We start from the raw sequence: 13370 nt of genomic DNA, 5'->3' as shown, positions 1-13370 counted from the left end.
AAAAATAAGACAAACATGAAGACCACTTTATTCTGTGGTCTGGTGCATTATTCAAGACAAAGAGCTGTGGTTTATAAAGCGTTTGTTTATTAGAGCATCCCGATGTTATGAGTAAATGCATATGCTAAAGTGTAAACTCAGTATATTTCTAGATTTGTACCACGTTTAAGCCTTCAATCTGCTGTGAAGTGTTCAGTTGACTTTTTCAAAGTACTCCTTGGATCCTTCTGGTGTTGGTTTGATCTGAAAAACAAACATTACAAAAACTGAGAAAGGAGGAAAAAAAAAAAAAAAAAAGTGTATGGTATCAAATCCACATTAGCTGTTATAGCCTTGAATGGACTGAAACACAGAGCCCAGGTGTACTCACTGTTGGGGAGTGAGGGGTCCAGCTGGCCGGACACACCTCCCCGTGAGTCTCCACAAACTGGAAGGCCTTCACTAGACGAAGAGTCTCTTCAACACAGCGGCCCACTGGCAAGTCATTCACACTCATGTGCTTCACCACGCCATTTGGATCAATGATGAAGAGTCCCCTAAAGGAAAAAAACCAAAAACATCAGACATCTTTCTAAACAAGTTTAGGTCTCGATGCATGCTCAATCATCCAGGTAAGGAAATCCCAAAAGGTTGATTTTGTTCATCTGGACGTAGCATTTTCAGTGGAAGAAACATTTCGTCACTCATCCAAGTGACTTCAGGTTTCCCCAAGCTTATAAACAGTGTTAGAAGGTTCTCCCTTCAATATTGAGCAATTACATAAAAGACCAGTTACAGGCACTATTGCAACACTTGGTGATATATCTGGATAAACCCACCAAATGAGAGAAAACACACTTTAAGGCCTGTTGCATAATATTCCCTGTCTTCAAATTAAAAATACCCAGAGGACTGGGTATTTAAATCAACAATGATAACAGTAGCAGCAACATTAGTCACTTTTCCAGACATTAAAAAAAAAAAAAAAAAAAAAAAAAAAAAGAGCTTTTTCTAAGGTTTTTTTGGGTATAGATGACGGAGTTGTGGAACTGTGGGTGTGAATGTATGACATTTACCATTTAAAGCCTTTATACAAACTGACCATGTAAAATAAAATTTAATAAAAGACGTGAGGATAGAACTTTACAAAACAAACAGTCTGGCAGAAACATTCCTGGATGGCAAAAATCAAAGAAAAACTGTTTAATACGCTCTATAAAAAGTAATCCCCGTGATGCACGTTATCAGATTCTGTTAGGGTTCCTATTACAGCTGTGCACATTTTTACTGGTTTGTGTTTTATGTCTTTGGTCTTATATTTTAGTACTGTGAGCCAGTTGTGGACTGATAGTTGTGGTTTCACAGCGCATAATGAACTCACCTCAGAGCAATTCCTGGGCCGTCCAGCAGCACACCATAGTCTCTGGAGATCTGCTTGTTGAGATCTGAGAGCAGAGGGATGTGGATATTTCCCAAGCCTCCAGCCTGACAAAACATAAAAAGATACATGAACACAAACGCTGCATAGTGCTTCTAGTAGTGTTCGAGAAATAACAGCTTTTGAGATTATTTCACAGTACTGCAAAGTGCTGCAAGCACAACACACTGAGGTCAGTCATTTACTAAAGGCTCCTTGAAGTTCTACTTCAGAGACTGAATAGAGAACGCACAGTGATCTGAACCTTGCACCGTGTGCCGCTTACTGAATAACTATTACACTGAATGTACCTTTCGTGGCGTGTTGATCCATGCCAGGTGGGTGAAGTGAGAGTCCACAGACACTCCGACCACCTCACAGTTGACATCGTGGAACTCGTTGGCCTTGTCGCTGAATGCGATGATTTCTGTCGGACACACAAATGTGCTGTGGTGTAACAAAAAATAAAAAGCACTTATTAAAAATCATAGCACATCTGCAGAAATACTGGAAAATCTCAGGCCATTAATGCCAACATTTTATTCACTTCTTCATCTCATGCTGAAAATTATTCTTATAAATACTCACAAATCCAGTGGGTAGAAGAAAAGAACCAGGTATTTGCCCTTGAAATCAGCGAGGCTCATGTCCTTGAACTCCCCATTGTGGACAGCTGTCCCTTTAAAAGCAGGCGCAGGCTGGGTGACAGCAGGGGCCCATCTGGAAGCGCCTGATACAGCAAAGTCAAACTCTATTTATTTATCATTTATTTATCAATATAAGATATGCAACAGTCTTCTTTTTTTGTCAATTTGCCTTTGTACAGAACTGACTATAAGATGCATGCTGGATAAAACAGTAATTTATTGTAATGTCATCTGGTCAATGTTTGGCTTGACACAGACATACAAACATCTACACTGTTTATCTGGCAATGGGTGGGTGGGGTTGAGGGTGGGAAAGCAAGGCTTTTGCAGAGTGAAACACACAAACATCAAACATGACTTTAGTTGGTTTTATAGATACATCTCCCCTTTGTTTGCTGCAATGTATTTTAAGTACACAGAGCAAGAACATTAATGTTATCTAAAGGAAACCGAGTTGCAAAGTTCTGAAAAATTCAGCCGTCATACGAGTTCAAGAAAAATCAGAAATAAAAAGTCGAATCATTCTCTCACATCAATTTTATGACAGTAAGAGTATTTTTTGTCATAACTGCTGTAACAAACATGATATTACAGCAAAGCTAACATTTGAACAAATGCTTTTAGTTTATATCCACAACACTGAACACTTGAGCAGAATTTAACCAACCAGGATCAGAAATATAACAATACTGTTGATATTGCTGGAAAGTTAATTATAATGACTATAGTTTTTCCTTTTGAGTACAGCTGTAACCAACTGTTTGGTAAAACTGCCCGATATTTTATTTTGCAGAATAAGATTGATAAAAACAATATAGGGAGAAAAATGCTATCATCTTATCCTGGAAAGCAAATAACTTACTTCATTTCATCTGTAAGTTATTTGATCAGTTGACTAACTCATGATGTGTGCTATATATAAGTAGAAAACAGAAAAATCATTCTGAGCTGAATCAGGCAGTTTCATTTCTGACTGCATGCTGTGTGTTTTGGTTCTGTACATACTGGTGGAGAAACAGGATCTCTGGAGTGCAGGAGCAGTGAGGACTCTTGCAGCCCCGCAGGCTCCATGCTGACAAGCTGCTGCGACTTTCAGCCCTCCTGCTGCAACCCTCGCCTCAAAAATAAATAAAAAGACATTAATATGACATGAATAATCCATAATCTGGAAGGATATTTAGCTCTTTTAGTTATCAAGTTGCCATTTTACTAACTGCAACAATGGTTTAGGACGACTGGAACATGAAAAGGTATCAATGCTTTCAAGCTTGCAGATACATTCAAGAGTGAAAGAATTTGTCCTCTGTGAAAGGAAAATGTCCTCTAATCGTGTTTTTCATGGTTTACCTTCATTGGTACCACCTGAGAATCTAGTGAGCAAAGGTGATTGTGGTGCTGAAAGAAAGATCCTCCAGCATTACACAAGCCTTGTTAAGAAACCTTTTAAAATGAGAGGTTATTTAATGAATTTGAGTTGATAAAATTAAAGGTCTAACCCAACAGTTTCTCCACACTGAACTAAACCAAGGTCTTTGTGAGTACTGCTCATTCTTTAATTACTATACTCCCACTGAGATATTCCACTGCTATGTTATATACAGATAGTACTTTATGTGAGCAGCACATCTCAATGTTCCTACTGCACATACACTGCCACCATAAATACTTCAAAAACGCATGTGCCACTAACTTTTTAAAGTGACTTTTCTTCCAACATAGGTTATGAATTATTTAAATGGATTTATTTTTGCGACACCGTACTGTTATATGTAGGCTACAGTGTGTTCTGGAGTAGCTTGAGGAAACATTCCCGCTGTGTGTGTGTGTGCGGAGATTCTGTCTATCAACACGCACCACCTTTAGGTAAGAAATTATTTTTTATTCAAAACTTGTTGAACGAATTGCTTAGCTGGGATATCAAAGAGAATTTCCAAAAATAGGAGGAAACTGAGGCTACACTGCCTCTGTAAGTTTCTAAGTCATCCACTTGCTTTGGCTCCCAAACGGTGAAACGGCAGCAGGGATTTTATATCAGCAAGTGCTGTTACTAACAGAAGGAAAAATAAATCACAACAAAGCTTTCTAAAGTTAGAATTTTTAGTCCATGTTATCCTCGCGCTCTGCAGTAACAGTAACGAGTGCCCTGTCCTCCACACCAAGTTTCTCTGACTCCTCCCCTCCTGCTGCAGCTGGAGCAGCTGTCTGACACTCAGTTTTTATTTCCTCATTCATATAATTGATATCAAAGCTCATACTGAAGGACACTCATCTGCAGAAGTCTGTATCTTTACGAATACTGAAATCCCTGTTAGGCATTATTGACGTTACATTTAACCTGACCATGCATCAAAGTCAGAGACAGCAATCACTGGACCTCAATGACTTTATCATCAGCTCAGAATAAAACCACATTAGCGCTCTGAACTATGCAGGCAGTTCCCCTGCAGTGACTCATTTACTGTACATCACTGTAAAAATCCCTATTAAAAAAGGCACCAGAACAAAGCCGTTTACAGCAGGGCTGTCAAAGATAACACTGGGGGTGTGTAGTATCGTGATATTTTGTTTGCTAATAATGTATCGATACAGGGACAGCAGAAATCGATATTTTGTTACAAAAAAAGTTTTTGTGGACTGGAACATGCTCTGACTTCAGAGCATGTTGATCAGCTCCTTTTTCTGAGCAAGAATTCTGACACTGTCCAAATGTGTTTAACTTTTTTTTTTTATGGCAGCAATAAACATGACTTACTTATTACTTATTTTAATTTAAGACATGTTTTATTTTAATTAAGTTTAAAACTTTTTTATTTAATGTAAAATTATATTTTGTTTTAATTTACTTTCAAATTCTTCAGTTGCTGAATGGGCTGCATAGGTTTCACAAATTGCATAGTTCAGAATAGCTATAATTGTACCAGATGGCTGCATTCAGTTAAGTTGGACTAGACTGTAATACAAACCGTTCAGTTTGTCAACAATAAAACTGACTGAAATGAGAGAAAGACTGAATGTGAGACTTTGTTATTAGATAAAATGAATATTGATAAAGTTTACCTTTATGTACAGAATCTGAATATCGCAAAATATTTTTAAAAAAAATTGCAATAATATCGTATTGTGGGCTGTATGGTGATTCCCACCTCTAAATAACACCCAGCAAAGACTCCAATCTGGTCGCTAGGCACCTTTGGAAAATGTGGATTTTGGATTTTTACACTACAACTTAAGTAACAGACATTGCGTAATTAACCTCTGTTACTTGAGTAAAGGATAAAAAATTAAATGGCCCTATAGATAAATGTCTTTATTTACAGAAACAAACAACAAAAAAGACATTTTCTATAAATTAACAAAAACTTTGTATTATAATTACAGGGCAGTCTAGGCCATGATCTACAACAATTTTAAATGCGATTTTCAACATGTATTTTTTACAATTTAAACCTAAAAAGTTGTGCTGACCGATTTCGTTCATTTCGTTTCACTTACTACAAAAAAGAGGAAAAAAAAGAAAAAAGCTTTATAATGTGGAGAAAATATATTTGCACGTTGAATTTGTAGTTAAACTTCTTTAAGCTCCTAGGACCTGGCGTCCACATATGTGGACATCACATTTTGGGTTATTTAAACTAAAATACTCAATTTTGCTCTACATGGGCCTGATATCCACTTACGAGGACATTATACTGCTACTGTTCTATCAAATTTTAAAATGAATATCCTCATATGTAGCTCTTATTTTTCTTAAAAACAAAAATAAGGTAAAAAAATAAATAAATAAATAAATAAATAAATCTGGTAATTCTTTGTTTTTACATTCGTCAGGCCCCAATATGCCCAAATATCAAAGAGAAATTAAAAATTCATGTCGTGGAAGAGTTTGGGTCTTAGGAGGTTAAACTGTAAAATAGGAATTTCTTTGATGTGGCCCATGTAAGATCAAAGTGGACTGTATGTGGCTCATGATGTAAGATTAGTTTGACATCGCTGGTTTACAGCCTGCAAAGAATCAACCACTATGATGCGTCTGAAACTTTTCTGTATGGTTTCCTTTTTTAAGACTCCACATAAATCAGTTTATGTGTAGAAGTACAACATGTGGAAGCTATTCTAATGAGTCAGACAGCAAACAGTGGCTGAGGCTTCCAGAAAGGGACCCTCATCCCCACCAGCATAAACTATATTTAAGAAAAAAAAAAGAAAAAAAAAGGAGAACAAAAAGGACAAAGCAAAAATAGATTTACACCACCGAGATAGAGGATCATCGTTGTTAATGCTAATGTCTGCCATGTGCCAAATGTTACTGATTGTGCACGTTTTCTGCTGTAAGAGTTGTTAAACCTGTAGACTGATGGAAAGGGTGGGGACCGTAACGTTGCACTACTAGGTAAACTGCACTAATATGCTCTCACTGAACACTGTCATCCAGCTGTAGCAGGTTAGACATGCAAACAAACGGCTGACAATGAGCCGGCTAAAACAACAACAGCTGGTCATAAGCCAACATTATGCCAGCTCGAGTTCCATCTGATAAATATGTTGATTACATTCTCACATTGTATGGGAGTTTATTCACTAAATGTCTGTCCAACAATGTTACATCCACTCCAAAGAAAGTTTCACTAATGATGGCTAACTGCAGCAAAATCATCGGTGCTTGCTGACATAAAGGTTCAGGATATTCTCAACAACTCGCGTCAGTATTGCTTTCAAATAGAAGTGAGCTTCACTGACTAATCGACTTGCTTCAGACTACTTTCAAAGTTTTACAGCCTCCTCCAGAGTAAATGGACATAGATATACCACAACTGAGGTAAACAGTCACTAAGATATACAGCAGCCAGATTTGGTTGTCCTACAGCGCCCAACATAGCTAGGATTATGCACTTATATTGGGAGGGGTTGGAAAGCAGGATCTACTGACATCTAGTGGTGAGATTTTATACACCATACCTTTAAAGTAAAAACTGGGGCTCTTGAAGCATGTGGACTGCAGAATAAAATTCAACATCAGCTCAATCACGCAAAACAAACTGCCTTAATATTGAACACAATTCAGCCCCAGCTTTGTTGCCATTCATACAAATAATAATAATAAATCTATATTAGTCATGGCCTACAAAGTGAACACAGCAGTTGCCTACAGGTGGTAATTATTATCATACTAAATTTGAACCTCTGCTGTGTTCCCGCCTTCCTTTCTTTAAGACTTTGTGTAATTAATGGGATTAATTGCAAGTGAGCTTCTTTTTTTAATTTTTTTTTTTTATCTTAATACAAGGCAACTCAGTTCATAACTTTGACCCTGCTTACCATAGAAAATTCTAGCACAATGCATCAAGATGGCGAAATTAACGTTTCTATATAAGACACGAACGTCATTTTTTAAGGTTTTGTTTAGGTATAACCACAACTCCACTCATCGCTCTTCTTATGAAGCGAGGCTTGCGCAGTTGCCGCGGGTTGACACCGGTGTCAGTTGGTGCTCAGGTTCAAATGTGCAGCACACACAACATAAATGCGGAGGACAGTTTTTCATTTATTTATTTATTTTAATCAATACCTGCTATCAACACTGACTAATGACTTATGTGCAACAGCGCGAATAACAAATGCAAAGTAACGTTATATAAAGTTGCACTTACAGAGGTCCTGAGCAGTTTTCCGATGGTGGCTGCCATTTTGGATTATGTCACTGGAGGCACGGTTGAGCAGGTTATTACACACGTGCTCAATTCCAACCTCTCCTTTGAAGGAAAAACTATAAAAATAAATGAATTGTATTAATATTTTGCCAGCTCAATTTATCGAATATGCCGACCATAAAACGTATTTTGTGACAAATTATGGCGCATAAAGAAAATGCTAAAGTCACGTTACCTTCAGGTACAGCTCGTAATATTTAGACAAAAATATTTTAAGTGAGCGAAACACGAAGCTGATATTTTTTTTCTTTTTAATTTAAATTGTGTTTGTTTGACCGTAAAAATGCTAAATTGGTCGTTGCGGTCTCTGTTGAACACGCTGAGCAGAAAGCCACTAGGAAAAAAAAACGCGACGCCTGATATATCCCACATCCCTGAATGTAGCATAAACCTTTGCGAACACGTGACTGGTGGCGGAAGTTGAGTCTAATTAGAAGTTGACCTCAAAAGCATGAGAAATGCATGCTTGTAGGCGATGTACTGTAATAGTGTCACTGTGAGTGATTTAATTTATGAAACGTGAATGTACTCGTTGTTCTAATGGATCCTAACCTGTTGTACTGGAAAGCAGAGGGACAGGTAACGGTGCACAGCATGCATAGCATCACCTCTCACAGTTACCATGGAATTGGTTTCTTTCGTGCTTTTTCATGACTACACTTTTCCTGTTTTACAGTCTTTCCTCCGTCGACTCAAGATCTGGGTTAATCTCCTTAATCCAACCCTCCTGCTCTCATCTGACGTGAGTAGCAACCACTGCAGTGATCCGATATTATGGGATGAGTGGAAAATACCTGATGTTTACCTTGTGATTTTGCTCCCCGCAGCCTGAGATACAAAAGGCTCACTCTCTCCTTGGAAGCGGAGAAAAATTAAATGAAAAGGTCAGATTATGTTGAAGGATCTGAGTGCACAGTGGTCACGTACACAACACTGTGAACCTGCTGCAGGTTGTTTTACTTCTCTTTCTTTCATTTTCTCTACTAGGATGAAGCTGCACTGACCATCTCACTTGTAAGTCTTGCAAGAAGTGACCCTAAATTAAGATTTCCTCGCTATCAGTCTTATTAAAGTATTGTTAAGTGGAAGGAGCTATGTTGTGCAGATGTGATTTAAAGGAGGATGACCACTTTGCCTCCACAGTCATCTGTCCACCCTGATTCTGGGGCTGCTCTTCCCCTAATTTTTCGGCCGCCAGGTAACATACTTTTACAAGTGTTGTTTACAAGTTTCCATACATACAGTTGCAGTGTGATCAGTTCATATGTGTGATAACAAAGATTTAAACGGTTGTTAAAGATGCTACAAAGGCTGCAGGTTTTCCAGATAAACACCTGTAAGTTCAAACAGCAATCAGCTGTGTTTTTTCCCATGTGTATTCCTGAAGCATTAAAATAGACCTGTTAGACTTTTCCATATTTTATCTCCAAAGAAAAACTTTGGTCATGTGTTATATGAGATAAAGTTTCAAATAACAAGGTTAACATGTATAACATATATATAAGTAACCTGCGTGATCAGGTAGAAGAAAAGGAGCTTAAGAAGGGGGGGGAATGGGATGAAAATAACCTGTGTCAGATTGATGGGCTGCACCAGGGTCCATTATGTCTGTGAATTAAATGAAAGCTACCCTAGTAGAATCCAAGTAAATGGGCACAATAGCAGTCCATATCTATATATTGTGCAATGAAAAAGGATAATGAATGCAACAATATTTCAAAACATGCAGCTTTCTTGTGATTTCTTTAAGTAGTCTTCAGGAATAGTTCTCCAGGCTTCATGAAGGACATTCAAAGCTCTTCTTTGGATGTTGGCTGCCTTTTCTTCTGTTCTCTGTCAAGATGATCCCACACTGCTTCAATAATGTTGAGGTCCAGGCTCTGGGGAGGCCAATCCATGACCGATAGCGTTCCACTGTGTGTTTTTTTTCTATCCAAGTATGCTGCACTGCACTAGCAGTGTGTTTGCAAGGTGGAACTCAAATGAACTCCAGTCTTATCCCTATGTTTCCGAGTTCTTAATAATGGCTTCCTGACAGCCACCTCCCATTGAGACCATTTCTGATGAGGTTTTGGTGAGCAGTAGATGGGTCCACATACACACACACACACACACACACACACACACACACACACACACACACACACACACACACACACACACACACACACACACACATACCTTTCAGGTACTCCTCGTCTGCTGTAGTTTTTTTTTTTTTTTTTTTTTTTTCTTTTTTTTTTTTGACTGTCTGTTGTGTCTACACATAACAATCGTTCATCCCTTAAGTTAAATGTCCTTTTATGCTTGAATGATTCAGAACAGTCCTCTGAAAATGGTCAGGTACAACGAAAGAACAGAAAATGAGTGTGAAAGCAGCTGATGTCCAAAGAAAAACTTTGAAAGACGTTTAGAAAGCCTGCAGAACTATTCCTCAAAAGCACTTAAAACACTTCTAAATAATAAAATAAACTGTCTCCTTACAATAAAAATATATTTTGCACAGTGCTGTATATCGCTGAAAGAGTTTTACAGGAGATTCTGATGAGTTCATGTCCACCTGCTTCTTTTCAGCATTTCTTCCTATATCAGGACCTTTGGTAGGTGTCTTCTCCTTTATCTATAGATAGATAGATAGATAGATAGATAGATAGATAGATAGATAGATAGATAGATAGATAGAGATATATAACTTTTTTTTTCAAAAGGAAGTTTATTTATTTAATTTCACAGGTTGTTGCCAGTCTTTTGCCACACAGCACTGTGAAACCTGCTCTGTTTTGGCAGGTAACAAAGCATATTGATGAGATTGATAAATATATATATTAGACATGAACAAAGTAACTAATGGCAAATATTCCACTGCACTCTTTCAGTTTCTGCTGCAGAGTTACAGTGCTGGGTTCAATTATGCAAACAGAAATTCTTCATCAGAGCAGGTAAAGTGTTTAGATCAGGCCTATATTTTCATTTATGAGCTGATTGTGTGATCAAATAGCTCAATCATTTTTTTTTTAAAGTGTCTTTTCTCTAATCTCGAGCCCTCCCTCTGTTTCTGCACTTATCTCCCAGCACCAGGGGTACAACATTTCTCTGAAGCAGCTTCTGTTGATCACTGGTACAGTCTCCTATACAACATGTGCAGGGGTGTGTGCATTTTGATTATGGAAATCGTAACCGTAATGCCTCAAGTAAACTTTTGGTTTTTCAGTCATTGCTACTTTGTATCTTCTGTTTCAGGCCCTCCCTCAGATTTTTATCAACAGACTAGGTTTAAGAAGCTCAGCAGTGCAGACTTTCTTTAGGTCAATATTACCAATCCCTCTCTCAGGTAAGTTCTGTGTGCTGAATACAAGCTGCTGTGCTTACTGCATAAATAGTATTGTGGAGACTCGTACAGTAGAAATCATCCCAATGCAGACACTGTATTTAAAGTTTGCATTTTAGGTTTCTATTAGAGTAGCTTTGCATGATTTACAGTTCAGAATAATCCTTATGTATTTTACACTTAGCTTTGCAGACCCTCTGTCTGAAACAAGCTGCTCTGCTTTTAAAGTAACTTTCTTCTTATCCTGATTGGCTTCCTCTTGCCAAATGAAGGTTTAGCAGGTGGTATGAGCTCACATATTTGCCTGGGAAGACCATATTGGGGATAATAGGAAAAAAATGAAGCCTGAGCCTATTGGTACCCTAAAAGAGCAAATAAACTAGCATACTTTCAGCTCTGCAATGTTGTTTTACTCTCCTCAGCTACTCTGGCTTTCTTCAATGTGTTAACTGTAAGAAGTGAGGAGTCAGAAACTGGCATCCAAGTGTTTGATCACAATGGAAATCCTGTTGGCATGTCCAAAGCAGCAGGAGAAAAGGTATTTTTAAATTAAAAAAAGAAAAATCAGTAATTTCAGTGAAATCTTGATGTAGTAAAGATCTTTCCTTTTTTGTGAGGCTGTGTGGGAGACTGCCTTGTCAAGAGCGGCACTGTTCGGTATGACCGCCGCCGTTCCTAATCTGCTGGTGCTACTCATGAAAAGGTCAGCCTTTTGTTAAAGCCGTCTTTAACACCCTCCGAATAAAATCAGGTTTGACCGAATAGATTTTTCTTTACAGGGTGAGACCCTTCCAGAGGAACTCTCTGCTTGTCGCTCCTCTCCGACACATAAGCACCGCGCTCGTCCTTGGCCTGATGATTCCCGTTTCATTCAGTCTCTTTCCACAGCTGGGAACGGTAAGGGTCGGGGTCCTCCTCTGCTCTCAGGTTTTGTTTTGCTTTCTTGAACTTAGCTGACACTGACCTTGTTTTGCAGATAAAGAGGGAGCAGTTGGAGGAGGAGCTGCAGGCTGCAGCAATTGGGAGACATTTATTCTACCACAGAGGACTCTGAAAAGCAGCTTTAGATAGAAGACACACAATCCACTGACACATGTTCCACAAACTGCAGAGAGCATGACAGGAACAACCACCACATCACACACACACCCCAAAATAAAGAGTTTATTTAAAGCAACAGTTTACTTTCTGATAGAAATTTATTTCACTTTGAGTATTAGTTGGATTTATAGATATAGCAAATATTACACATTTTCATGAAAATATATTTTCAAAGTTGCACGAGCCTATGTGTTACCGTCACCTGAAATACTGCAATGTGGTGGAAAATGGATTCAACCGTACAACAATGGCGCTAACGACACTGATTTAGAAGAGTGGAGAGAAAAAAACAGCTTGGAAAATAAGACGTGTAATTAAATACAAGTGAGTCAGTGTGGGAATGGAAGCATTAATCGTTATTTAATCAGCTCAAGACTGAAGTGGAAGCTGTTAGTACAACTCTGAAAATTCCCCACCGCACAACAGTTTACTTCTGTTTCAGCTGTGCGCGGCGCTAATGCTGTTAGCAAAATAGAAAATGTGACATTCCTTTAAAAGAAAAACAAGAATCTACAAGTTGTGCAGTGTCTGCTACACTTGTAATCTGATTTCCCCGCACAGCAAAGTTTCTATCAGCTAAATCGGTAATTGCAAAACCTGCACACACATGTGACAGTACAAAGTGAGTACCCAGCCATGAACAAGCTTTGTGACGTTTGGAGTTGCTGCGTTGCACCGTGAACAGGAAGCCAACGTGTGGGAAAACGCTCTGATGGAAAATCACTGCTCGTTGTTTCTGCTCTACAAACTCCAAGTCAACAGCTGCGGCGCTTTTCCCCTCATACCTGTTACTGTTAAGGGATAAAACTTGCATTGTTTTACATTTTCAGCAAATCCCACATAAAGACCATCGTTTCAGATTACTCAAAAACTCAAGCAGCTGTGCACTGAGGTCTACACCTCAGGCAGCAGCCAGTCTGTTCACATTGTGTGTTGATATTTTTAATAACTCGAGCTGTAGATTAATTTAGTTTCTGCTAAAAAACATTAATTATCACCAAACTAATCCTTTCATTGCTCCCATTATTGGTGTGTGAGTCCCATGATGTATTAGATAAGCAGTGCACCATAAAATCTGATGCTAGGGACACTTTTCTTCCTTGTATTAACAGTGTGCCATTTAAAAAAAACAAACAAAAAAAAAACGTAATGATCCCAACAGTGAGTCCATGCTGCGGATGGTAACCTGC

The 13370-nt window shown here is 38.4% G+C and overlaps 2 protein-coding genes across 3 annotated transcripts; one reads left to right on the top strand and one right to left on the bottom strand.

Annotated features, from left to right (window-relative positions):
- Positions 1–70: 70 nt before the first annotated feature.
- On the bottom strand, positions 71–7841 carry prdx3 (peroxiredoxin 3). The gene is made up of 7 exons (XM_085428758.1): positions 7692–7841; positions 3049–3160; positions 1985–2126; positions 1708–1843; positions 1361–1464; positions 371–536; positions 71–243 (listed from the first exon to the last, which is right to left on the bottom strand). Exons 1-7 carry the CDS (start codon positions 7725–7727, stop codon positions 193–195), a joined length of 747 nt encoding a protein of 248 aa, XP_085284884.1. The 5' UTR covers positions 7728–7841; the 3' UTR covers positions 71–192.
- Positions 7842–8159: 318 nt separating this feature from the next.
- Positions 8160–12258, top strand: sfxn4 (sideroflexin 4). 2 transcript variants are annotated; one of them, XM_085428756.1, is made up of 14 exons: positions 8160–8330; positions 8428–8493; positions 8579–8635; positions 8739–8765; positions 8895–8949; positions 10326–10351; positions 10485–10538; positions 10628–10690; positions 10824–10898; positions 10992–11082; positions 11502–11617; positions 11697–11782; positions 11859–11976; positions 12056–12258. In XM_085428756.1, exons 1-14 carry the CDS (start codon positions 8292–8294, stop codon positions 12131–12133), a joined length of 951 nt encoding a protein of 316 aa, XP_085284882.1. In that variant the 5' UTR covers positions 8160–8291; the 3' UTR covers positions 12134–12258. The 2 variants fall into 2 exon arrangements, with proteins under 2 accessions (XP_085284882.1, XP_085284883.1); XM_085428757.1 differs by lacking the exon at positions 8160–8330 and having other exon boundaries at positions 8466–8493; positions 8857–8949.
- The last annotated feature ends 1112 nt before the right edge of the window (positions 12259–13370 follow it).

This window comes from Rhamphochromis longiceps, linkage group LG13, assembly GCF_057381845.1.
Source record: "Rhamphochromis longiceps isolate RC_006_pf linkage group LG13, R_longiceps_female_GT1.1, whole genome shotgun sequence".
Classification (NCBI taxonomy): domain Eukaryota; kingdom Metazoa; phylum Chordata; class Actinopteri; order Cichliformes; family Cichlidae; genus Rhamphochromis; species Rhamphochromis longiceps.
This window is presented reverse-complemented; position numbering and strand designations above follow the sequence as displayed.

Bases quoted from the DNA above. Each gene is read 5' to 3' on its own strand.
- sfxn4 (XM_085428756.1), top strand. From the start codon at position 8,292: ATGGATCCTAACCTGTTGTACTGGAAAGCAGAGGGACAG. The intron at 10,352-10,484 runs GTAGGTGTCTTC...TTAATTTCACAG, and splicing joins TTCCTATATCAGGACCTTTG to GTTGTTGCCAGTCTTTTGCC. The intron at 11,083-11,501 runs GTAAGTTCTGTG...TACTCTCCTCAG, and splicing joins ATTACCAATCCCTCTCTCAG to CTACTCTGGCTTTCTTCAAT.
- prdx3 (XM_085428758.1), bottom strand. From the start codon at position 7,727: ATGGCAGCCACCATCGGAAAACTGCTCAGGACCTCT. The intron at 1,465-1,707 runs GTACATTCAGTG...ATGTTTTGTCAG, and splicing joins GGATCAACACGCCACGAAAG to GCTGGAGGCTTGGGAAATAT. The intron at 537-1,360 runs GTGAGTTCATTA...TTTTTCCTTTAG, and splicing joins GGCCCAGGAATTGCTCTGAG to GGGACTCTTCATCATTGATC.